General features: G+C 43.7%; 1 protein-coding gene across 2 annotated transcripts; it reads left to right on the top strand.

The window, feature by feature from the left end:
* The first annotated feature begins 405 nt into the window (after positions 1-405).
* SYT8 (synaptotagmin 8) lies at positions 406-24,915 on the top strand. 2 transcript variants are annotated; one of them, XM_035121569.2, is made up of 10 exons: positions 406-616; positions 6,024-6,120; positions 7,097-7,227; positions 9,886-10,046; positions 10,437-10,532; positions 11,661-11,828; positions 12,821-12,988; positions 19,927-20,044; positions 20,982-21,115; positions 22,175-24,915. In XM_035121569.2, exons 3-10 carry the CDS (start codon positions 7,119-7,121, stop codon positions 22,406-22,408), a joined length of 1,188 nt encoding a protein of 395 aa, XP_034977460.1. In that variant the 5' UTR covers positions 406-616; positions 6,024-6,120; positions 7,097-7,118; the 3' UTR covers positions 22,409-24,915. The 2 variants fall into 2 exon arrangements, with proteins under 2 accessions (XP_034977460.1, XP_060132292.1); XM_060276309.1 differs by lacking the exon at positions 6,024-6,120.
* The last annotated feature ends 349 nt before the right edge of the window (positions 24,916-25,264 follow it).

Raw genomic sequence — 25,264 nt, 5'->3', positions numbered from 1 at the left:
TGTGGGATTGGTGCTCCTCATGTATGCAACTTTTTATTCTATCTGACATGTACACACAACATTTCCCTCAGAGTACCAGCCTGTTTCTTCTCCCATCCAATCTGCAATCAGTTTCAAAAAAGACCTGTAACACTACAGAAAGCAGTGGAAACTCAAGAAAATATTAAACTCTAAAGACTAACTTTTCCCCTCCAGCAGGTACTTTCCTGTTGATGCAAACTAGCACATGAATACAGATGCCCATTAAATCAAGTTTATGGAGTCTGCTAGCTCTATCACAGTGCTGTGTGGGTTTCTTATAATATTAACATCTCACTGGGGAGTGCCCAGAGTTCCTGTGTAAAGGTACATAGTTTAACAACTGAGGTGGAGCTGACCAGAGCCATTCCTATCACCTTTCTGGTTTCTGAGTTGACAAAGAAGAATTTCCGGTTTAGCTTCTGCTTTACACAGAAAAGGCAGCCAATTCCTGTGGTTGGGGATTAAATTCAGTGCATTGAGTTGAGGGTCAACAAGTTTTGCCACAATGTGCTCCATTCAAGCTCTGAGGTAGGAAGAGGAATGGCTAAACACCAGGAAGAAGGATTCTGTTAAGCTATGAGAGAAACTTTAAAAAGTAAGTGGTGTTGCTTCTGTTTCCAATTAATACTTGCATTTTTTTATATATAAAAAAATCAAAGCTGTCTGCCTTACCTTGATGGCTGTAAAGTTATTACATATAGGGTTTTTTTGGGGGGGGTTTTTTTTTTTTTAAAAAAAAGGAATTATATTTTTTGAAAAACAAAATACATCAAGAAATGTATTTTGAGGATTTAAGATATGTGTTGCATACCAGCCCCCTTTCTGCATTTCAGAAGTGAAGTTCAAATTAGCATTGTACGAATGCAACCAATATTGCAAAGGAATTAAGTGGATGTGAAAATGATTTCCCATGAATTCGTTAATTATTTGGTGGCTTAGGCAGATGTGTGACTCCCCAGCCTCCTAAATTGTCATCATCTGGTATGCTTAGGTTGTTGTTGTTTTTTTGTTTTGTTTTTTGAAAAACTGGGTTTCTGCAGCAGCTCGTTTCTAATTCCCCTGAGATCTCTGATCGGTTTCATACAACAGTAACTGTAACTGTTTCAGCTTGCAATAGTTTCCTGCCTTTTAAGACTGAAGGTGATTTTGTGGTGAAGCCAATTGAAGGAAAAGTAATCCCAGTTTTTCTTTTAAGGGTCCATAGGTAGCAGGATCCAGGAAATTATAGCCCAGTTAGCTGCTATGAATAAACTCTGAAAATGGAAAGCATTTTAGAGCTAAAATTACCAAGCACAGAAGCACAATTCTTCCTGAAGAAACATCATCATGGCTTCTGCAAAAGTAAACCCTCCTGTCACACCAAACCTTTAGCATTCTGAGAGTGTCAATGAACATTTGCAACAGGAATGGAAGAAGCTACATCTCAGAAAAGACTCCTGAGTAAACTTAGTTGCCTTGGCATAAGAGTAGGGGGTCCTCTTATGGATGTGTAACTGGTTACAGGAAGTAGGAAGTCAAAATAAATTGTTAGTTTTCAGAATGGTGGTATGTAAGAAGTGAGACTCCAAAGGATCAGTGGGACCAGTGCTTTCTAACTTGTTCATAAATCTAGCGTTAGACTTGAACAGTGAGGTGGCCAACTTTGCTAACAACATCAAGTTATTTCTATGGAATTTGGAGAATGAGGGCAGTTCACAGTCAAGCGAAATCTGGTAGAACCAAAATGAATAAGTGTGCATACTAGCAAAAATGATGCATCTGTCATACCACCTTCTGCACTCTAGAAATTAACGTCCTCTTCCAGCCTGTACATCTTCTCCAGGCCTACGAGGAGAATTATATTAGAAAACAAGTTTCTGCTTTGTTTAATAGTGGCATGTTTAATGGGGGCACATTCATTTCACAGCGCCTCATAGAGTAATGTGCAATCAATATTTCATTGGAAAGGGCATTTTCATGCACTTGTTACCCACCGTCAGATGTAAACGCTCTTACATTTCAGTACTATCCAGAGATAGAATCACTGAAGCAAAAGCTTCTGTTTGAGCTTCAGTAGCTAAAGCTACAGCCTATTCAAGCAAGTGGGTTTGGGCTAGCCAGAGCTTGGGGTCCTCTGAATGTTGCTGTTCCCCATCTGCATTGGCAACCTGCGTCTGCAACTACCGTCATCCATGGCCATTAACTATGCTGGCTTGGGCTGATGGAATTGGAGTCCAAAAGCATCTGGTGGGCTTCACCATCCCTGCCCTAGAATGCCCTACCCACACCTGTTATTAGTGGCACTGTTTCCAGAGACCTCACAATGTCAGAGCAGGAGCTGCAGAGGCTGGCTTCCTCTCCATTCTTGTTCTTATCTCAACCACCCAAAGTCTACAGCAAGGTGCTCTTGGGACATGTTCAGGAATTTCCACCAAGCTGGTGCAGCAGGGCTGATGGCTGCTGATGCCGCCTTGCCACTGGATGAAAGGCAGCAGCAGAGGGACAAAAATTGCCCTTAAGGCAGTACGGGGACACCAGAGTATAATATGGAGAGCAGTAGATTGGATAATAGATTCAAAAAGTGAGAACTGCCACAAAACATTTCAGTGAGGAGTGGTCCAGTTCGGGGTTCTAACCAGACATTAGCAGTTGTGCAGGTGTGGCTCTGTTGCCTGGCTCATTTTGCAATTCTGCAAGTCACTGCCAGTTACTGGGAGGGCATGGTGGGGTAAGGCAGGGCAAGGCAGGGAGCTCAGCTCAGCATGGTGCAGGCGCAGTGTGGGGAGCACTGGATTGACTGCTGCTGCACTGCACTGCGCCATGCCAAACTCCCTGCTGCATTGCCCCATCCCCTTTTCCTCTCAGTAACTGGCAGTGATGTGCGGTACTGAGAAGTTAGTAAAGCGATGCAGCCTGCACAGCCCCACCAGCTCCTGCTGCAATTAACTCGCAAAGCCCTTTCCAAGGATGCTCATTTCTGCCCACTCCTGCAACAGTCAGTCAGCATTCTGTGGCGACTGAACATGTTCAGTACCCATTGGGTAAATGAATAATTTATTACGGTCAGAGACCAGCTTTTAGAACCCATTTGAGGGAACACTCCCAAAGGACAAAACATACATATAAAACTTTATACAATGATAAAAATTAATGTTTAAAAAGACAGTGAACGTAAAGGGACTAAAACTGGGAGCCGGGTTTAAGGACTTTCAAACGAACTAGTTTGGCTCAGGAGAAGGTCTATGTCTGCAGATCTGAACACAGAATCTGGCCACCGTCCGGGTTGTCTTCTGATATTTGCCTAACAGGAGCAGGATGTATATTTGGTTCTCTGTGAGGTCAGCTAGCCTCACCAGCATGGAATCAAGAATCTCACTGCGGGCCTCTTCAAAGAAGGGACATCTAAAAAATAGATGCTCTGGGCTTTCTATTTCCCCCAATGAACAGGCTCAGAGTCTTTGGGTGTATGGAACTTTTTTGTAGGATCCTTCCAGGACTGGTGAGGGCAGGGCTGAGCTTCTGGCGAGTGTGAAAGCCCTTCTTGCATTTTTGGTTAAGAGAAAGGAAAGGTAAGCTGCTGGGGCGGCTATATATCTCTCTGCATCTTGAGCAGTCCTGTTGTCTTTCAATATCTGTGATTCTTTGTTTGACCATGGCTTTTGCTTGGCCCAACACCAGTCTTAAGAGGGCTTGGGGAGCAAAACCCATTTTCTGGAGGGTGTCCAGGACTGCTGTCAGCCAGCCTGACTGGAACTGGACACAGAGGATCAATGAAGCTAATCCTTGAGGAAACAGATTTAAAGTCAGCCATTTGTAAATTGATATTAGGCAGATGTGAGCCTCCACTCTCATCGTCCCTGTTTCTAGTCTGACCCATGCGTTTGGCATTCATCTGGGGACTTGTAGAAGCACTCTAAGAAATTTGGATTGCACATGCTCCAGGGGGGAGAAGGTAGAGGAAAGCAGACCCAGAAAGGTTCCATAAATGAGCTGTGGGTGTTTTGGGGTCTGCCCATCCCCTGCCTAAGGGTTTTCCATTTTAATACTTCCTTAAGGTTTCTCTGAGCCTACTGATACCTCCCTCTGCTGCCATTTAGGTTACATGGGAATCTACCCTTCTCTGAGTTTGCTATTATTGCATAGGATATTATTAGTATTATATTGCTATTACTATATAGGCTGTATTATTTAGGAGTATAGCTTGCCTTATCTCGGGGAATCACAACACATATAAAATGTGCATTCTTTGTGCATTTTTGTTCTGGTTGCTATGTGCTCTTGTTAAATATTGCAACACTAAAAGTTGTTTATTTTGGTTCTTCACAGTGTACAGTATCCTTTGAGAGTTTCTCCTTTCCCCCAGGGATGGAGAGGTACAAATATGTGTTGAGAGTTGTGCCTTTACAGATCATTATTTCCAACTACCTCCACCAGACCAAAACACACAGTACAGTTTCAAAGATGTGCTTTGTTACATATGTCAGAGTGGGAAACAAGTCACATTTTCTTATAGTGGAAGTGGTGAACTGCACTGCCCCACAGGCCCAAGTATTTTTTTTCAAGTGGGGGGGGCAGGACCCAGGGACCACCTACCCCTTCTGTCTGTGGTGGAGTGGCAGTAAAGATATCTGCTGTAGTGGTTAAAAAATGATCCAAACAGAACTGCATCCAAGCAGCATTGCTGGGAAACTTCGATCTGTATGCATATGTATATACGGTATTATGTTGGCTTGGATAGCGAAATACTGCAGCTAAGATTCTTGATTCCTAGTTCTTAGCCTAAGAACTAGGAATCAAGACACTGCCTATCCTGGAGTGTGCCTGAAATGCAGGGAGACTGGATAGGGTTTGGGGAAATAAAATTCAGCCCACAACCGAAGTGAGTGGAAAGATGGGTGAGAGGCAGGGGAGCAGTGGTCTGAAGTCATGGGTGAAGAGAGAAAACCCTTTACACACTTATCCTGTGTGCACCTCAGGAAGGCATTAGTGAGTGGGGTCAGGTCTCTGCAGCTGGTGTATCCAGAGGCAGCCCCACAGCCTGTGGGAGCGATTTAAAAGCCTGTGTGAGTTACGGTGTGTATTTGCCTCCACTAGTATGAAAGGAGTAGGTTTAAGCCACCCACTGATCCTTTTTTCCTTCTCTTAACCCATCCTGGCTGATTTTTAGCACTTGGTCCCGACTTATTTTAGTGGATGATGCTTTGGAAACAAACCCAGAATGCATTGTAGTCTGTGGATCAGACGAGCTAAGTCTGTGTATCTGGACTCTGGCAAAAGAAACCCCTCTGCGGATATTAGGTCAAACCTGGGTCAGCACAGCTCTTCTCTGAACCCCGCATCCTGGCCAAAAGTGGAAGCCAATGCAGTCTGTGGCTGCCGGGCTTAAATGAATCACATGTAATGCGCAGTCTCTTGTGATTTGGCTTCTTGCTCTTCTGTTTTTTAACCTTCTGGATGTCTAATACATTTCAAGGGGAGGAAGCACCATCTTGTTCTATGCCTCAGGCAACAAAATGTCTTGGGCTGGCCCTGTCAACTTAGTACTTAGTAATGTTATGGTAGCAAGAACTTGAAGCTTGGAAGCACCAGCTTTTCACAATCATGAGTGAAGCTGAACTTGCTGCTGTTTCATTCCACTATGAATACGTAGGAGCATTCTGGAGGCCCTATTGCAGGGGCAGCTAACCTGTGGCCCTCAGATCTTGTTGGACTCCAGCTCTAGCCAGCATAGCCAATGGATAATGGAAGTTGTAGTCCAGCAACGATTGGAGAACTACAGGGTCTCCAACCCTAGCACAGAGCATCTGTCAAGAAAAAGGTGTCAGCCTTAGACATAGGGCAAGCCCAAATGGATGGTGTGCAATGCTCATGATCTGTGTTTACAATTTTAAAAAAATCTTCACCTGCTGAAAAGAAAGTTGAAAAGGCAATCTCTAGTAAGGAATGTTGTTTTAAAAACCACCCTTGTATCGATAGGAAAGCATGGCTTGCTATTTCCAACTGCATTTCTTGCTCTCTTACAGAAATGTTAACTCTCAGCAGGAGTGGATGTGGAACAGGAGCCAAAATAAATAAGCAAAGACATTGACGCACCTGCCACCCTGATTTGACGTGCCTCTTGTGAGTGTGTTCCCAGGGCGGAGTTTGAGTTTCACACCTTGTTCTGATTACAGAATGGGTAACAGGCAATATGCAAGCAGGGAGAAAGGAAGGAAGGGAAGAGCCCATGTGTCTTACTCTTTCCTTGTGTATTATCAGCTAGAACTTGGCTAAGGTAAAGGTAAAGGGACCCCTGACCATTAGGTCCAGTCGTGACCGACTCTGGGGTTGCGCGCTCATCTCGCATTATTGGCCGAGGGAGCCGGCGTATAGCTTCCAGGTCATGTGGCCAGCATGACAAAGCCACTTCTGGCAAACCAGAGCAGCACATGGAAACACCGTTTACCTTCCCGCTGTAGCGGTTCCTATTTATCTACTTGCATTTTGACGTGCTTTCGAACTGCTAGGTTGGCAGGAGCTGGGACCAAGCAATGGGAGTTCACTCCGTCACAGGGATTCGAACCGCCGACCTTCTGATCAGCAAGCCCTAGGCTCAGTGGTTTAACCACAGCGCCACCTGGCTAAGTAATGTGAAAATAATGAAAAAAATCCTTATTTTAAAAGTCCCCATCACAAATTTGGAAATATTCCCACTTCCAACAATATAGTTTACCAGTTATATCAGTTCAAAGAAATACATACATTCTGTTGGGGTGTGCCATTTTGGGGTGGGTCAGGAAAGGGGACAAATGAGTCTTCCACAAGAGATAATCTGCTTATTCCTCCCTTACTGGACCTTAGGATGGCGCCCCTCCACTCTGCACATGCTCAGAGGAGGAGATTTCTATTGTTACTTCACACTTTAGAAAGCTAGATGTAGCTACAAAATGATTATTTGTGGTACTTGTTTGTTTTTCTTTTCTTAAGGAGGTGGTATTAAAAATGCCTTCTCATTTCTGGTTCAAATTAGGCCCTTATTATGAACTGTAACCTGCATAAGTGAGGTTGGAAGATCATAAACTTTTAAAGGAAATAACTATTCCATTTGTTTTTCCAGCTTGCCTTCCTGAGCCAGAACAATGTCTAACACCAGCACTACACCCAGCAGCCCTGGTAACCTCACGGCAACCACTGCTGTGACCACTGCTCAGCCGAGCATCTTCGAAGAATTTCTTAACAAAATTCCATGTGAGTGCATGAAAGGGTGGATGGGGTGGACTCAAATGTGATGTTTAAAGGATTGCTGGAAGACCTTGTCATGGGCCTCGTTTTGACTTTATAAGTTAGAGCCATTGTTTCCTCCTGTTTTTAGCTTCCAAAATATGTGTATGTGTTTTAACTGAAATTCACTTGACTTTTTCCAGAACTTCTGCACGTTGTACAGTTCATTAAGAAAATTCAGTGCTGCCCATAAGGACAGTAATTTCGTTGGCTAGTTCAAACCATTGACTTGCTACCATATATTTGCTCTCGAGGCACTTAACAATGGAGTACCATTTTGTGTAGGTCTGCACACAATGGAGAATACAAGAAGAGCAAAATCTCCTGCACAAGCTCAATTGAAATGAATAGGAGTTACTTGATGTGTTCTTGAGCAACTTCTGTTCACTTCAATGGCTATTGTGCAGCTGATCATCGTGGAACATTTTGCCTCAGGAGTTCTTGACAACTTGAACCCTTCAGGTGGTCAGATTCCTGCCTCATCTTCACTCTTTTCACTTCTCTTCCCTCATACCTTCTCCCCATTTCCCTGAAAGTATGTGAGGCACCAAATGATAAAGAGAATTGTGATGCTATCATCTAAAAAGAAAAAAGAAAAGGAATATGTTTGGCAAGAAGAGACACAGGTGTTATCCACACTTACCTTTTGCCCTGCTCTTTCCAGGCACAGGTGCACATTTTAAAGGTCTTTTTTTGTCCCTGCTAAAACCCACTATATAAAGCTGAAGTGCAACAAATGGCAATTTGGATTTTCCATGGATTGCCATTTGCTCCAATTCAGCTTTAGAGAGTGGGTTTTCACAGGGAAAGCTACAGAGCAAAAAATATCCCCAATGCTTGGACACTGAGCTTTAAAGTGTGGACCTTGCTTGGAAATAGCAGAGGAAAGATAAGTGTGTCTAAGCCCACAGTCAAGTTGAACATACAAATCACTGATAGTCATTAATAAGCTATGGCCACCGTTAATAAGTTATGGCCACCACTGTGTTCCCATTGGTTGGTTTCTTTCCATTTCCTTTTCAGTCTCTTATAAATTGACTTTGACAACATAAAGTGAGAGAAGAAATTATTTGGCTGTTTTTGTGAGGGAGACTGCATTACGTACACATTTTGCACAAATGAATTTCCTCTACTTTCCCCAGAACAGTTTCTTCTAAGGGGAACTAGCATGGGGAGTAACTATGCCATCTGGTGGTAATCATTACAAGAATTAAAAACAAAAGGGATTAGCTCAGGGACTGGGTTTTTTTTCCCTTGAAGGAGAGCAGAAATTAAAAGGATATAAAAAAGCACCATAAAAATACCCTGTTTCTCATATTTTAAGACATACCCATAAAATAAGCCATAGGAGGATTTGTAAGCATTCAAGGAATATAAGCCATACCCCGAAAATAAAACATAGTGATAGGCGCAGCAGCAATGCCGGCCGTGGCAGGAGGAGGAGGAGGAAAAAAATAAGACATCCCTTGAAAATAAGCCATAGTGTGTTTTTTTGAGGAAAAAATAAATATAAGACGTGTCTTATAATATGAGAAACACGGTAGTTTCTATTTTCCTGGTGGCTATATGGATAGGAATGTAAAGGCTTGGCTTTCAACATTCCTGTCTGATCATTTTATAATTTACCATTTTATATTGATTATTCTGATAAGTTGTGTTAATTTAGTTGTTTGCTAGTTGCTGCTTTTTGCTGGACCTAAAAGCAGAAGGATATAAGCCAGTAAGTGAAATGAAATAATTTGCCTGCTGTTAGGAAGTGATAGTAGATTTCCCAAAGATATTGACTGCATTTAGATGAACATATCTTGGCTTAATAAACCAAGGTATGAAAAAGCCTGTTGTTTGTGCACAATTAAAATAAGAAGTCTCTTAATCATACTTACCCATTTTGTCCTGATTTGGAAACCATGGTTATCAGTTTTGGAAAAAGCTAACATAAGGTTACCAGATTTTTTTTCAATGGATCCGGGGACTCTTTTCAATTTCAATGGATTTTGTATGGGGACTGATTGGTAAATCTGAGAACTGTCCCCGGGAAACGGGGACATCTGGTAACCTTAAGCTAACATATTAAGTCAACTTCAAACCATGGTTCAACATCCTGGCTTGTTCTGAATGAGGAAGCTATGGTTTCCAGCTTCAGATGAAACAGTAAACTATGGTTAATTTAAGACTTCCTGGCTTATTTGCTCATGATGTGAAGGAATGGGCAAAGAAGCTGCTTGCTAATCTAAGATGTGAATGCAAACATTGCTTTTGGGCAAGGATGCTTTATTAATGTGCATTACACAGAAAGTAAGAATGAGCACCTTTCTTTCTTTCTTTCTTTCTTTCTTTCTTTCTTTCTTTCTTTCTTTCTTTCTTTCTTCCTTTCTTTCTTTCGTAGTGGTTAAGAATGGTAGACTCGTAATCTGGTGAACCTGGTTCACATCTCCGCTCCTCCACATGCAGCTGCTGGGTGACTTTGGGCTAGTCAGACTTCTCTGAAGTCTCTTAGCCCCACTCACCTCACAGAGTGTTTGTTGTGGGGGAGGAAGGGAAAGGAGAATGTTAGCTGCTTAGGGTAGTGATAAAGCAGGATATCAAATCCAAACTCTTTCTTTCTTTCTCCTAATGTTGGAACAGTACCCAGATGGGCTCTCATAGCTATTGCTGTCGCAGTGGGCCTGGTCCTCCTCCTCTTTCTCATCTGCATCATTAAGTGCTGTTGTTGTAGGAAGAAACGCAAGAAGAAAGAGAAAGTCGCCTTTCCCAGCACCAATGGTTCACCCACCCAAGCAACTCTGGTATGGTCTTATTGCTGCCCCATTGTGCCCTGGTGGGATATGCTATGCACAAAGCAGAGGCAAGTTGGTGTGGGGCAAATTAAGAAAACTTAAGAGATCTTGCCAGAGCTTGATATTTGGGGAAAGCCAACTTGAAAGAGCAGTCTACTTGCTTGGTTTGTTTGCATTTGCTATTGGCACTCTAGTTTTCACTACTTGGTTCCAAAATGGCTGTTCCTTAATGCTCGCTCACAGCAACTATATTTTTGATTGCCGTTAATGTACCAGCTATGGATTTTAAACTGATATTTTGCCTCCAAGTGAATATAGAGATGTACAATATGCTTAGCAAACTGCCTCTTCTGTCTTAAAATTGTCCATAAAGAGAGGGTGCTGCTGTCTTGACAATAGATCCAACCTGATATCGAAGACCTGGAGGGTGGACTGCAGAATGAGAAACGAGGACAGCTGCAATATTCTCTGGAGTATGACTTCCGTAGCCAGGAGGTATGATTCTCTAATCCCAGGGTGAAATATTTGTGGCCCTCTTTTATTATAAAGCTATATTATCACAACCTCTTCCTTACCCCCCTCCTTACAGCATTCAAAAGCTTTCATTTTCACATAACCAGATTTATATTCTCCATCCCCACTCCACAACAGAGCAATCCTAAAATGGTGGTGGGGAGATTTCATGCCAGAGAAAACACCCTAATGGCACTGCTCCTCAGCTGCCTTTCATGGGAGCTTACGATTGCTCCCTTAATGATCAGCCCCAGCCATTGACAGTATAGCTGGCCTTCCTTCATTCTCACCCAACTCACATGTCCGAAGCTGGAGTCAGGAAGTCAGCAATAAAACAATAAGCACATGATGTCAGTGAAGTTAACTCTTTATTCAAAGAAACAAAATAACTCAGTCCTAGTGGTCACAGCAACCCTTCCCAGTAGGTCTTTCCCCAATGAAGCAGTTGTGAGGATTGAAGTTCCCCACCTTCCCACCACTCTCTAAGTCTCTTCCTCCCCTGGTTCCTTCTGCAGCAGCCTAAGGCTCCATCATCTTGTCTCTCTTTGCTCCACCCTCTTCATACCTCTTCAGGTTCTGGGAGTCCAGAAGGGAGGGGAGCTGGTTGCAGCAGGAGGGGAAAACTCCATGTCTTCTTTAGCGGCCTGCCTAATCTCTGCCTCTTGGCCGCCTCCACTTCTGCCTCTGATTCTGGGCTGCCATCTGCCACAGCCTCTTCCTGCTCACTAAACCCTGTTGTCCTTTCAGTTTCTGACACCTCTTCCTCCTCCAAGTCTGCTCCCTCTTCTCGCCATCCCACCACCAATCTCCAGACTCTGAGCCTTCTTCCCTAGGGGTTCCCCAGCTGGTGGCTCCTCCCACTCCTCTGCATCCAGCCAGTCCATGACACCATAGCTTATGCCAGCTATGCTATCCTAACAGTATTTTTTCATCTGATTCCTTCCTATCCTCTTCTACTCCGAACAGTTTTTTTAAACTTTCCTGCTTTTCCATACCATATGTAGCCTTGGTTTCCCCACTCCAGCTGTAGCCTATTTCTGCAGTGTCCAAGGGTATCTAAGCCATTCTACGATGTTACCGGTAAATGCTTTGGTGTTGATTCTCTTTAAGATGAAGGTTGGAGTGAAGCAGGCGGCAGATCTTAAGGCTATGGACAGCGGAGGCACTTCTGATCCCTATGTGATTGCCTACTTGACATCTGATATGAGGAAGAAGTATGAGACAAAGGTTTACCGTAAGACACTGAACCCTGTTTTCAATGAGAGCTTCGTTTTTAAGGTAGGAGATAATCACCTCTATCAATCAGTTCATTGCTCCACTTATATCCATTTTAGCATTGCAGTGTGTAGATTTGTTTATATTATGCAGAAAATCAATTTAAAGACCTTGTGTAAAAAAAAAATCAACATTACCAGTCTGGTGTAGTTTAATTGACTTGAATGAGATTACACTCCCTTAAATGGCCAGCGAATTGTCACGTTGAGACTAATATCCCAAGCTCAAGTGATAGCAAGCATAGTGTCTTCCACCAGGCAATAGGCAGGGCAGGGCAGGGTGGCATTGCTTACTTGGCTTCCCAACACTGGGGTCCTGGCCAGTTCCTGAGAGGGTCAGGGGTGAAGCGGCAGGCAGGTTGGTGCCACGTTGGCACAGTGGCAAGAGCTGACTACCGTTTGGTGTGAATAAATGGCAACTACCAGACTTTTAGAAGACATATGAAGGCAGCCGCGTTTAGGGAAGCTTTTAATGTTTAATAGACTATTGCTTTTTAATGTTCTGCTCTGTTGGAAGCCACCCAGAGTGGCTGGGGAAACTCAGCCAGATGGGCGGGGTATAAATAATATATTATTATTATTATTATTATTATTATTATTATTATTATTATTATTATTTTATTAATAATAGATCGTTATTTCCATCACACTCTGCTTATAAGCTTCCTTCGATTATACTATTTCTGTTCATTGTTGAAGACAATGCTGTACATTGTGGACTTTCAGTCCAATCTGTTATGCTGAAGGATGACATTCCTGTATCAAGCACAATAAGTCTTGCATTAAACCCATAAAATAGCTGTGGGGAACCTTTGGTCCTCAAGATGTTGCTGAACTACTAACTCCCATCAGCCCCAGCAAGCATGGCCAGAGGCTAGGGATTCAGTAGCATCTAGATGGACACACTTGCCATACAACTTTAGGCAGGCCTGCAATTTGGACCCAGTGGAAAAAGCTGGAAATCAGTTTGCTTTCTCGCTCTTTCCTCCTTGCCAGATACCCCAGGCAGATATAGCGGAATCCACACTGGTGATGCAGGTGTACGATTTCAACCGCTTCTCCAAGCATGACATCATTGGTGAGATGCGGATCCCTCTCGGTGATGTTGATTTGCAGCACGTCATTGAGCAATGGCAGGAGCTCACTGCAGCCGGCAAGATGGAGGTTGGTATTATCAAGCAGTGTGGCAAATCCTCTGGACATTGCAAGTGTCTCCCAGAGTGGGTTACAAAAAATAATAAAACAAAATGTGAATATATATATATATATGTATATGTATATGCTAAACGGCACAGTGGTAAAAGCAGCACAAAATGGTGAGCAGTGTTAAAATTGCATCTAAAAAAGTTCTGCAAAACAATTTTAAGGAGTCTTTGCCAGGTACTGAAACGACAATAAAGCAAACAACAGGTGAGTCTTTCTGGGGAGTGTTCCACAGGTAGGGTGCTACCACTGAAAAGGCCCTTTCAGGTCCTTAGATGACAGGAGGCCCTCTACTGAAGATCTGTAAGTATGCTTAGGTTAATGAGGAGATAGCATCCTTATCCTATGCCATGAAGTACTTTAAAGCAGCATTTTAAATTGGGAAACAGGCTGGGAGCCTATGTAGTTGGCATAGCATAGCATAGCATAGCATAGCATAGCATAGCATAGCATAGCATAGCATAGCATAGCATAGCATAGCATAGCATAGGTGCAATCCCACTTACGTATTCTGCACTAATTGCTATCTCCAAAGGCGGCCACACATACAGTAGTCTAACTTGGTGGTTCCCTGAGCATGGGTAACTGAGCAGATATGCTCAGATTGTGATTCTAAGCATGGTATGGACAACATAACAGTACTTTTTGATGTTGTGACTTAGTCCTATGCTGTGCAGCAGCACCTGCCTTTGCCAAGGATGCCAACTTAGCTAGTTTAGCACAGGTTTTCACTTCTGCTGTGCCAGCTGAAGCAACAACATAGGGCCAGGCTGCACAATGTTCAGAGGGGAGTTATTGCTCATTCCCCCATGCCCTTGCAAAACCTGCTGGGGCAAGCGCACAGGTCAATGTACAGGATAAAGAAACTTCTTTCATCAAAATATCACATGACAAAAAGGGTATGTTGTTAGCTTGAAATTCTGTGAAAAGAAAATGCCAAATGGATCCGTTTAGTCACAATATCAACTGATTTGACCAATGACTTCCAATCAAAAAATGCTCTAATTATACACGCTTCATTATATAAGTTGATTACATAAGCAGTTTGCCATACTGGAAGTTATATAATTTCTGCCACTTGCAGGGTGGCGTATGTTGCAAATTGTGCTAAATTTTTTGTAGGTTGGAATGCAAATCCTTTGCAGTCTGAGAACAGTGTGCCAAAACATCTATTCTAATTTTGGTTCTGATAAAACCAAAGTCTTTTTTCCATTCTGTTTTGTAGAGGTTTTGAAAAACAAAGTATGACATAGCATGTTTGCTGCATATTCAACTTTTGTGAGGCAGCAAAATAGCATGCAAGACAAAGCCAATGGTGAAGGAGAGGCTTTGGTCAGAAACAAAGCAGCATGGCTATAACTGTTAAATACTTTCTAAAATACCTTGTCTGAGAATACTATCAAAAAGGGGTCTCGCCAGCATGCAAATTCCAAAAAGATAAGTTCCAAGACTGAAATTGTATGGAAACCCCTTGCAAGGAAGCCTTGTCCATTAGTTTTAAGTATATGAGGACAAACACAAGTTGCTCAGTGACTGTACATACTTGCATGTATTTTTCTGTATTATATAATATTTCAAATCTGTTTCTTTAAATACGAGGCTTTGCCAAGCATGGAAGGGGATGTAATAAATGGATGTTGTTAAAAGGAATGTCTGCATGGCTGCAGGATTGCCAACAGCAGAAAGAGATTTCTTTTACTTATGCCACTGGGATAAAGCCAAGCTCTAACTTTATATCCAGCTACTTATTGTCATAAGGGTTTGGGAGCAGGCACACACTCCATAGTTATTATTTAAATCAAAATATTTTTACAAAACTTGTTGCTGATTTCATTTTGTTATAGAACTAACTAACTAAGAAGTGCCCAGATTGACAACTGGATCACTTCTAGCTCAGACAAGTAGCTAGAGAGCCATTTTCAGTTGTAACAGCACTGCTAATATTGGTCATATCCAGGACCGGCTCTTCGTAGACCCCCGGTGGCGCAGTGCACCATGGCGCGGGGCTGGTAAGCTGGGCAGTGGCCTGGCAAGGAGGGTGCCGCGCAGCAAAGCCGCGCGAAAACCAATTGCGCCCTGCGAGGGTGGGGCGGGTGGCGGAGCGATCTCCGCCCCTCAGCACCAGGGCGTGCGATCTGCTCAAGACGGCCCTGGTTCTCCATCCTTGGACTAAACAAGGGCATACCAACAACAAGGGAGAGAATGTGTCAGCAAGTAGCCCACTGAATGCAGAGGCAGATGTAAGCAGGATGTGTGAATCAACCTGGAGTAGCTACTTCCCTCTGGGTCCATATGCCTCACCTCTCCCATGATCATGTATCCTGCGTTCATACTATTTCAGACTATGAAATGTAGTTTAATTGTATTTAATACATTAACTAATCTATAGTATAGGATGCTGTTGGCGCTGTGGGTTAAACCACTGAGCCTAGGGCTTGCCGATCAGAAGGTCGGCGGTTCGAATCCCCGCGACGGGATGAGCTCCCGTTGCTCGGTCCCAGCTCCTGCCAACCTAGCAGATCGAAAGCATGTCAAAGTGCAAGTAGATAAATAGGTCCCACTACAGCGGGAAGGTAAACGGCGTTTCCGTGTGCTGCTCTGGTTCGCCAGAAGTGGCTTTGTCATGCTGGCCACATGACCTGGAAGCTGTATGCCAGCTCCCTCGGCCAATAACGCGAGATGAGTGCCACAACCCCAGAGTCGGTCACGACTGGACCTAATGGTCAGGGGTCCCTTTACCTTTACCTTATATGCTTATATATCTATAGTAAACGAACATGAATTGGTGTAACCCAAACAGTGGAACATTAGGCACTCTGAAGGGTTGTAAGAAGCAATGCCGACAGGCGTTTCATTAACATTTACCATTTTGTCCAAAGAGTAGTAATGTCATCTATTGCTCATGACATTCCTTCAGACAACTGAGTTTCAATGATTAATCCCTATTGCTTGGTGATAGCAAATGCCAATGTGCCTCAGGATAAAACTGGCTTTCTCAATCAATCAATCAAACAAACAAACAATTTATTGTGTATAGCCAAAGGCATTTACAATGAACAGCAGAGGGCAAAAGCAAGACTGAAATCACACTGGCTTTCTGAAGCACATCTTTATTATCCCAAACCGTTGAGGAAAGGCTAAGGAAGCTTTAATTGAAAAAATGATCATGCACTGCTTGTGAATTCCCCATGGTTCATGGCTGGTAGCTACTGTAGGCAGAGAAATGAGTTTGATAGTATCTTGGCCCTAGCAAGGCAATTCTTATTTTCTGATTACTGCTGTAGAACTTGTATATTCCTCTTGAGCAGAGTTGGGGATATTATTCAGCCCAAGGGCCACATTCCCTTCTGAGCAACCTTCTGGGATCCACAGACCAATGGTGGCTGGGGCCAGAGGCAAAAGTGGGCAGTGCAATAAACACCAATGCTATCTTTGCACAGTAGCCTCATTCCCACACACACACACACACAATTCTCCATCCTGTCAAGCAAGTAGGGTCATCAGAGTTGAAGGACACTTTCGAGCCAACCCAAAGCACTCAAAGAGCGGTGCTCTGGGGAGAGTCTTGTGGGCTAGATAAAGCAGACTAGAGGGTCACATTTGACTCCAGACCTGGAGATCCCCATCCCTGGTCTAGAGAGCACTATGTAGCAATGAATATAGCAAGAAGGATACAACAGCTTAGGTTGTCAAAGGCCTAACATAATTAGAAAGCTGAGGCCAATGTACTCTTTTCACAAACCATTGTGTTTTTTGCAACATGACCTTGATGTAATAATAGTGCACTAGGGGTGGGTTTATCCTGGGCCATGCACTTGCCATTCCCATTTATCAGTTGTTCCATTATACTTCCCCAATGTTATTACAGTACCAAGGTCCAGTGCCGAGGGCCTTCTGGTGGTTCCCTCGCTGCGAGAAGCCAAGTTGCAGGGAACCAGGCAGAGGGCCTTCTCAGTAGTGGTGCCCGCCCTGTAAAATGCCCTCCCATCAGATGTCAAAGAGAAAAACAGCTACCAGATTTTTAGAAGACATTTGAAGGCAGCCCTGTTTAGGGAGGCTTTTAATGGTTAATCGATTATTTCATTTTTCTGCTGGAAGCCGCCCAGAGTGGCTGGGGAAACCCAGCCAGATGGGCGGGGTATAAATAAATAAATTATTATTATTATTATTATTATTATTATTATTATTATTATTAAGTACAGTTGTACCTTGGTTTTCAAACAGCTTAGTTCATGAACAACTTGGAACTCGAACTCCGCAAATCCAGAAGTAGGTGTTCCAGTTTGCAAACTTTGCCTCGGAAGCAGAACGCCTGGCACAGCTTCCAAGGCTTCTGATTGGCTGCAGGACACTCCTACAGCCAATTGGAAGCCGGACCTTGGTTTCCGAACGTTTTGGAAGTCGGACGAACTTTCAGAATGCATTCTGTTCGAAAACCAAGGTACGACTGTATTGCCATCTGGAGGGGCACTGTAACACTATATCACAACAACAATGGGACACCCCGCATCCCCAAATGGATTTTTTCTGCTGTGAAAAGCTACTTGCATGCCAATAGAAAGCTATGCTACATGCTCAAAAATGAAGCAAAACTTTTACAGGAGCATACAGCATTAGAAGCAGAATCACACATGGCCACTCTGATACCACATCTCATCCTCAATGCACAACAAAAAGAATGTCTGGAGGGGTCCTTGTTTCCTCTAGAATAGGGTTACCAGACATCCCCGGTTCCTGGGGACAGTCCCCGGATTTGCAAATCTGTCCCTGGACAAATTCCATCCCAGAATGTCCCCAGATTTGCGAATCTGTCCCCGGGAAACGTGGCAGCGGCAGCCTCAGCAGCCCAGAGCCAGCCTGGTAGCGCAGTTGGCTCTGGCTGGCTTCAGGAGCTGCTCGCTCCTGTGGTGCTCACCATTTTTCCTCACTGGAATCCCACTATGATGTGTCTTGTGTGCAACACATCATATGAGGACTTCTGGTGAGGAAAAATGGTGGGCACCATGGCAACGAGCAGCTCCTGAATCCAGCCAGAGCCAACTGCGCTACCAGGCTGGCTCCGGGTTGCTGACTGCCGCCGGCGCCACCACTGACAAAGGGGAACCGGTGATGTCCAGCACTACAAATCTCCTGCCCCCTTTGTTTGACTGATTGGGGGAGGCTTGGGAATTGCGGCCGGCTGGCCGTTGCCCGTTTTTTAAAAACTCTGCACATTTATGTTTTCACAAGGTGTGAAAGAAGGGCTTTGCACCTTTATACAATATGCATGTGTGCTTGGGCCCAGGGTCTTTTTGCCTCACCATCCCCACTACTGACTCCCTGTTGCTACTCAGCTTCAAAAAAAATAAAAATAAAATAAAATGTGTCCCCGGATTCATTGAAAAAAATCTGGTAACCATACTCTAGAATCAAATTCTGAGAACACTGATTATCTTGGTCTGTAGCAGAAGCTGCTTGTGCACAGTGGTGATTGGTTGATTCCTGTGACATCACAAACCCATATTCCCAAGAAAGTGTTTCAAGTTAAAATATATATATTGTGGTTTGTTTAAATAAATTAAAATCAAAGCAACGAAAGAACATTCCATCAAATAAACTAGCAGGTGGTACAATATTGATATAGCAGGAAGGAAGGCTTCTTGCCTGGGGGTGGAGAATGACAAGACAGATGGTTGAATCAGCATTCAAATTGCTCTGAAGTACAGGGAAAAAATCATTTTCATCCTGTCGGAGAAAACTATATGGTAACCCCTGTTTTTTTTCCACCCCTTAAAGGTATGTTTGTACATGCCCTTAGAACAGAAGCAGTATTATTCTCTAAATGCCCACACAGAATAGTGTTTCCAGCCCATACAGATGTCATGTGGGCGATCCCTCCCAACTTTTAAATAGCCATGGGCTGCTCCAGTTTTGATCAGAGTTACTAGTGCTGCCAAAGGGGAATCCATGACATTTTCTAGAACTAAATCACCCCCTTAGCCAAAACTGCTATCAGCCCTGCCTGAGGTAGCGGACAGAGACAAGTACATGTTTGGTTCCTTCCTGTAATTTCCCCCCTAGTGTGGCTAATAACAGCTTCATAGGTACGACTGTCCATTTAGATTGGGGGGAAATGGTGTGGAAGAGGATTAAGCACCTCTTCTCCAGTGCTATTGCTCCAATCAATGTTGGATCACCCAATGGCTGCTTTAAAACAAACAAACAAACAAACAAACATTGAAGTATAGACATCTGATCACAGATCTCCTCCATCACATTTGCTTGGCCCCATGTTCTACTGAGGTCCAGTGCCGAGGGCCTTCTGGCGATTCCCTCACTGCAAGAAGCCAAGTTACAGAGAACCAGGCAGAGGGCCTTCTCTGTAGTGGCGCCCACCCTGTGGAACACCCTCCCATCAGATGTCAAAGAGAAAAACAACTACCTGACATTTAGAAGACATCTGAAGGCAGCCCTGTTTAGGGAGGCTTTTAATGACTGGTGTTTTAATGTATTTTTAATCTCTGTTGGAAGTCACCCAGAGTGGCTGGGGAAACCCAGCCAGATGGGCAGGGTACAAATAAGTTGTTGTTGTTGTTGTTGTTGTTGTTGTTGCTATCAAGTTTTGGGAACTGGAGTCTGAAAGTTCTGTATCTCCAGTATAATCAATTTGATTTGAGAGGAGATCATCTCTGTGCATAGCTGGAGAGCCCTTCTTTCATCTCCGTCTCATCACAACTGTCTTATCTTCTTCTGCGGTCAGGGAAAGGACTTTGGAGGACAGTGATCATGACTTCCAGGCAGTTTTGAGACTTGGACACTCCACAATTGGGCCTTCAGTTTCTGCCCTTAGTTTGTCAGTGGGTTGTGAAATTTTATGTTTAATCCTCCTCCTTCCTCCTGCCTTTTTCTTCTTGTAACAGCAAGAGCGCCTGGGGGAGATTTGCTTCTCACTCCGATATGTTCCCAGCACCAGCAAATTAACTGTGGTCATCCTGGAAGCCAAAAAGCTCAAGCGGATGGATGCACATGGCCTGTCAGGTAATGTGAAAGGATAGCTGGAGCTCACTGTTCAAAGTGGAGGGATGTGAAATAGATTTAGGGGCCCCTCAAATGAAGTCTGAAAGTCTAGGACCATCTTTGACCTACTACAACCTGGAGGACAACATGCCAGCTATCTAGCCCTGACTTCCCACTGCCCTTGAAAATAGGAAATATGCCTTGATCATAAGAGCTGCACACCTATCTCCTATGCCATGACAGAGAATGTGCTTGTCTGCTGCTGCTGATATTCAGATCACGCTGCTGGAACAATACTTTAGGGCAAAGATTCACATCTTAAGATAAGGGAACTGTGTCAAAGCTGAGTGAGTCTTATTTTTTAGAAACTAGCAAGGAATTATCCCTGCCTCCTCCAAAAGATATCAGAACAGCAGTTTAGTCTCAGGACGACCCTTTAAGGAAGGACAGGCTGCATCCAAGGCTCAACACGACCATTCAACACGTTTCACGAGCAACAGATTTGAACCTGGGTTCCCACTCCAAACCCAACACCAAGTCCTAAACGCTGTAGCACTAGTTGCTGGCAAAGCTAAGTGGTGATGATGAAGGAGCTAGGAGAGGGATGGGGAACTTGTACCCCCCCCAGATGTTGCTGGACTACAACTCCCATCATCTCTTGCTGCGTTGGCTGGGGCTGATGGGCATTGGAGTCCAGCAACATCCGGAGAGCCACAGGTTCCCTGCTCCTGAGTTAGGATGTGTGATGAAAGTCCAAAAGCCTGGGATGTGGTGATAGGAAACCCTTTGTAAGGTTGGGGTCTTGTGGGAAATGGTTCCATTTTGAATTAACTTGGTTTATAAAGACCTCACAAAGAGACCTTTTTCAGTACAGCCCCCTTATGTTGTAGGAATATATAGATTACATCTTCAGACTGTCAACAATTTCTGACTTTCCTCTCTCCCTCCTCCATCCCAGATCCCTATGTCAAAGTGCAGCTTATTCTGAACAAAAAGAAATGGAAGAAGAAGAAGACAAGTGTAAAGAAAAACACATTACATCCCTACTTCAATGAAGCATTTGTTTTTGAAGTGCCCTTTAACTTGATCCAGGTATGTTTTCTCTGTCCAGTGGGCACCATTTCATGGCAGACACATGTTTTTAGGGAATTAGCACTAACCTAGACATCTTTGCTTGTTGCCTGTGCAGAGGATCTGCTACAAGCACTTCTCTTGTTACACTGAAATATGCTTTAATGGCTACAGCTATCCTTGCTATTGCATATCTGTTACTGAGCCTCTCCTTCTCTACCAAAGGCTAATAATTGTTTTGCACGTAGGAAAACTTACACAAAACTTACAAATAAAAGAATCTCAACATCTGCATTAATGGTGTGAAGCTGTAGCTCAGTGGAGCATCTGCTTTGCATGCAGGCTAGGACAGACCCATATGAAACTCTGAAGAGCTGCTGCCAATCAGCGTTCTGAGCTAGATGGACCAAGGGCCTGACCAATGGCAAGACAGCTTTCTATGTAAAGGAGATGCCCTTTAGATTTCTGCAGCATCACAGTTGCTGCTTTCCCATGGATTCAACCCATGGCATTGGTGCGAAGTTTAAAGGCCTACTGCCATGGGGACATGGCCAATGGCACAGGTCCTTATGACGCAGTTGTTTCCTGTTTGGGGTTGGGGCTGACAGTTGGATGGTAACTGATATGTCCAACGTCCTGGAACAGTTGGGTGATAACTGGTGCTGATGACGTGATGGTGTCCTTTAAACATTTCCCGCAGTGCAAATGGATAAATTCCATGCCACTACTATAACATCTAAAGCGGGGGGGGCGGACCTGTGGCTGGACTACAACTCCCACCGTCCCTCTGGCTATACTGGCTGGAGTTGATGGGCATTAGAGGGCTACAGGTTCCTGATCCCTGATCTAGAGAGCATAGCAGTACAGAGGAAACCTTATGGGAAAAGGAGGATATGTGGTACATCTTGTCTGCAATGTGATAAAGCTCCCCCGCTCATTGTTAAAACTATGGTACTTTAATGTACCTGGAGGTCCACACTGGGATATGCTTCCTGAAAAGAATACATACTCCTCAAAGCTTCCATACTGACCCTGCTTCTTTCTATCCTCTCATCTCATTGCTTTGTGTCTTCTTTCCAGAATGTAGACCTGGTGATTTCTGTCTGGGATTGTGACAAAGTGTCCAAAGATGACCAGATCGGGAAGCTGTTTCTCAGCTGCCGAGCAACAGGCAACCAGCTACGTCACTGGTCGGATATGCTGGCCAATCCTCGCAGGCCTGTGGCACAGTGGCACAGCTTGCAGCCTGTGGAAGACATTGACAAAACCCTGGGACTGAAGACTCGCTTCAAGCTGCCACTGCCCAACAGCTAAGAACAAAACAAACCTCTCCACTGGAGAAGTGTGCTTGGTTGGTAGGAAAAGTGTGCAACGGAGCAGCTGGTAGCAGAAATCACAGTGTAGCATCACGATCACTTAGTCAAAAGTGTTCTGAAGGAGAATATTGATTGCTCTTAGCTTGAACTCAGACTCTAAAGGATATTTATCTTGGATGAGTGGGAATCCAAATGTGTGTATGTGTCTACAACCCATCACCATGGAATGCAGTCACTGTTTCATCATGATGAAGAGAAGCACAAAAGATTCACAAGGCTGTACTAGCTTGGATTTAAAGCGATGCTACTAACAGGATGTGCGGAAGGCCATGTGCGGACATGTGTGGAGCAGGAATTTCCACCGGGCCTATAAACATATTTTCAATCAATGCTCATTGCCCATGTTAAAAATCTTAACATTCAGGGAACACACCCACACATGTGCATGTGCATGTGTTTACTAACAAACAGCTTTTTAAATTAAAAGAGACAGGTTAAATCAAAAGAATCAAATAAATTCTCCTTTCAACATTGCTGCTAGGTATTTTCGACAGGTTTTTCAGAGTACATAAGAGCCTGCTGGATCAGGCCAATGGCCCATCTAGTCCAGCATCCTGTTCCCCCAGTGGCCAACCACATGCTTAAGGGAAACCCACAAGAAAGTCCCAAGCACAAGAGCACTCTTCCTTCCCTGCAGTTTCCAGCAACTGGTATCCAGAGGCATTATTGCCTCTGCCTGTAGAGGCAGAGCATAGCCATTATGGTTAGAAGCCACTGATAGCCCTCTCCTCCATGATTTGTCTAATCCTCTTTTAAAACCATCCAAGTTGGTGGTCATCACTGCCTCCTGTGGGAGCGAGTTCACAGTTTAATGATGAGCTGCAGGGAGTACTTTCTTTTCTGTAATAATCAAGTGTATGTGTATATATAGAGTGCCTGCTCTAAGGTATGCTGGGCTGCAGCCATTTAGGGTTTTAAGTCAACACCATTCCCTCAAATTGTGCCCGAGAGACCCAAACTAGCCATGGCCAATGCTGCCCCATGCTGTAATATAATCATCATCTGCCAGCTATCAGGACTCAAGTGTCCAACCTGGGGATCCGAAACAAGATCTGTGTGTGAATTCCCAGCAAAAAAAGCAAGCAAGCAGGGAGGGACAAATAAATCTTTATGGTTTCAATTTATTGTGTTGGGGCCAGCAAAGAATAAATATGCTCAGTGTGACACCAAGGAGCATATTATATCATTATTCTGTTCCAGCTGGGTAAATTTGCCGCTTATGTTGCCAGAGACATGTATGGATTGCAATTGCCGTTTGCCACCACTATCAGTTGTGTCAATAAATGCTGCAATAACTAGGAGAAGATCTTGCTTCCTCTTGCTACTAACCTCTTGGGAAGTCAAGTGTAGCTTAGCATTATGCCACTCTATCTTGTTCCTACCCCTGGTACTTCTTCTCAGCTATCTCTGCAGAGTTTATTGTCCACAAATTGATTTGTGAGATTATATTAAAAACAGGTTCTTCCCTTTATTTGTGGAACAAGCAAGCAAAGACTTTCTGTTTCTGGATCTCAGTTACGTCTGCCATCATATAGAGAACAGTATCTTGGATACCCAAAATGAACAGTGGTCCACCATTTGTAATTGGCTCTGTGGAGGAGTAGACCCTTCATAAATGGCTGTGGCTGCTTGGCTGTTTGATTTATTTAAGCAGCCCCAGCAGGAGCTGCAAACTGGCAAGTTTTTTAGCAACAAGGAAGCAAAAATAAAAACCAGTTCATCAGTCTTGGACACTCCTGCTTTTAAAGCTAGGTAAGTGCCATTATGTATCTTTTCTTTTAGCAATTCTCAGCTGGAGTCCTGAAGAAGAATGAGGAAACTGTGATCTGCATCATTGTAATGCTGCCTCCTACTTGTTTAGCCGACCTTAAAATATGGCCAAGGATCAAACTGACTGTTTTTGCTTGGCCATCAAACTGAACTGCAGGATTCCTGTGTATTTTAGAGCATAAGCCTGTACTTAGAAGTATTCCCAGGTCAGGGGGTCTAAGGACTGCAGCATAAGGCTAGTAGCTGAATTAAGCCTTAAAAAGCTATACACACACTTAGAGACCTTGAACTCAACAAGGCTTACTTTTAATGCAATACAGCAGTTGTTGTTATTTAGTTGTTTAGTCGTGTCCGACTCTTTGTGACCCCATGGACCAGAGCACGCCAGGCACCCCTGTCTTCCACTGCCTCCTGCAGTTTGTCAGACTCATGTTTGTAGCTTCGAAAACACTGTCCAAGAGAGACTATTTACCATGAAGGACAGTTATCTGTGTAAAATAAATGTGGTACCAAATAAATCATTCTAAAAATACATTTCCCTACAACTCAGAAAGCATACTTTTTCATTTATATGTAATGAATGCACATATTTTATGTAATGAATGCACATATTTTATCACACAATAAGACAGAATAACATTCAGAATTTCCACATGGAGAAAGTGAGCTTTCAAATGTGATAGCAATCTGTTGTTGCTCAGATTGATACCATGGCCGAATATGCCTTGATTTTTTATTTATTTTAAAGAGGCATGTTCTTTATCTGCAGTCCGTACATGTACGGAGAAACAAGATCCTTCATCTAGTAAACAGCCCTGCTAAATAGCCCATTTGGCTATTTAACCATGCTATATGGATACCCCAGCTTTTCGCTCAACTAGTGAAAATCAGTAAAACATTAACGGTTTTGTTGCAATTATGTGTACTGTAAGTAAGAGTATCCGGCCCGATACTTTAATTACCTGCAATACACAGAACTAGGAAACATCACCAGCAACCTGCTCAGCAACTGGGTTGTCAGAGT

This window comes from Zootoca vivipara, chromosome 1 (assembly GCF_963506605.1).
Source record: "Zootoca vivipara chromosome 1, rZooViv1.1, whole genome shotgun sequence".
In the NCBI taxonomy this organism is placed as follows: domain Eukaryota; kingdom Metazoa; phylum Chordata; class Lepidosauria; order Squamata; family Lacertidae; genus Zootoca; species Zootoca vivipara.
The sequence above is the reverse complement of the archived record's forward strand: the minus strand, read 5'-3'. Positions and strand labels throughout refer to the sequence as shown.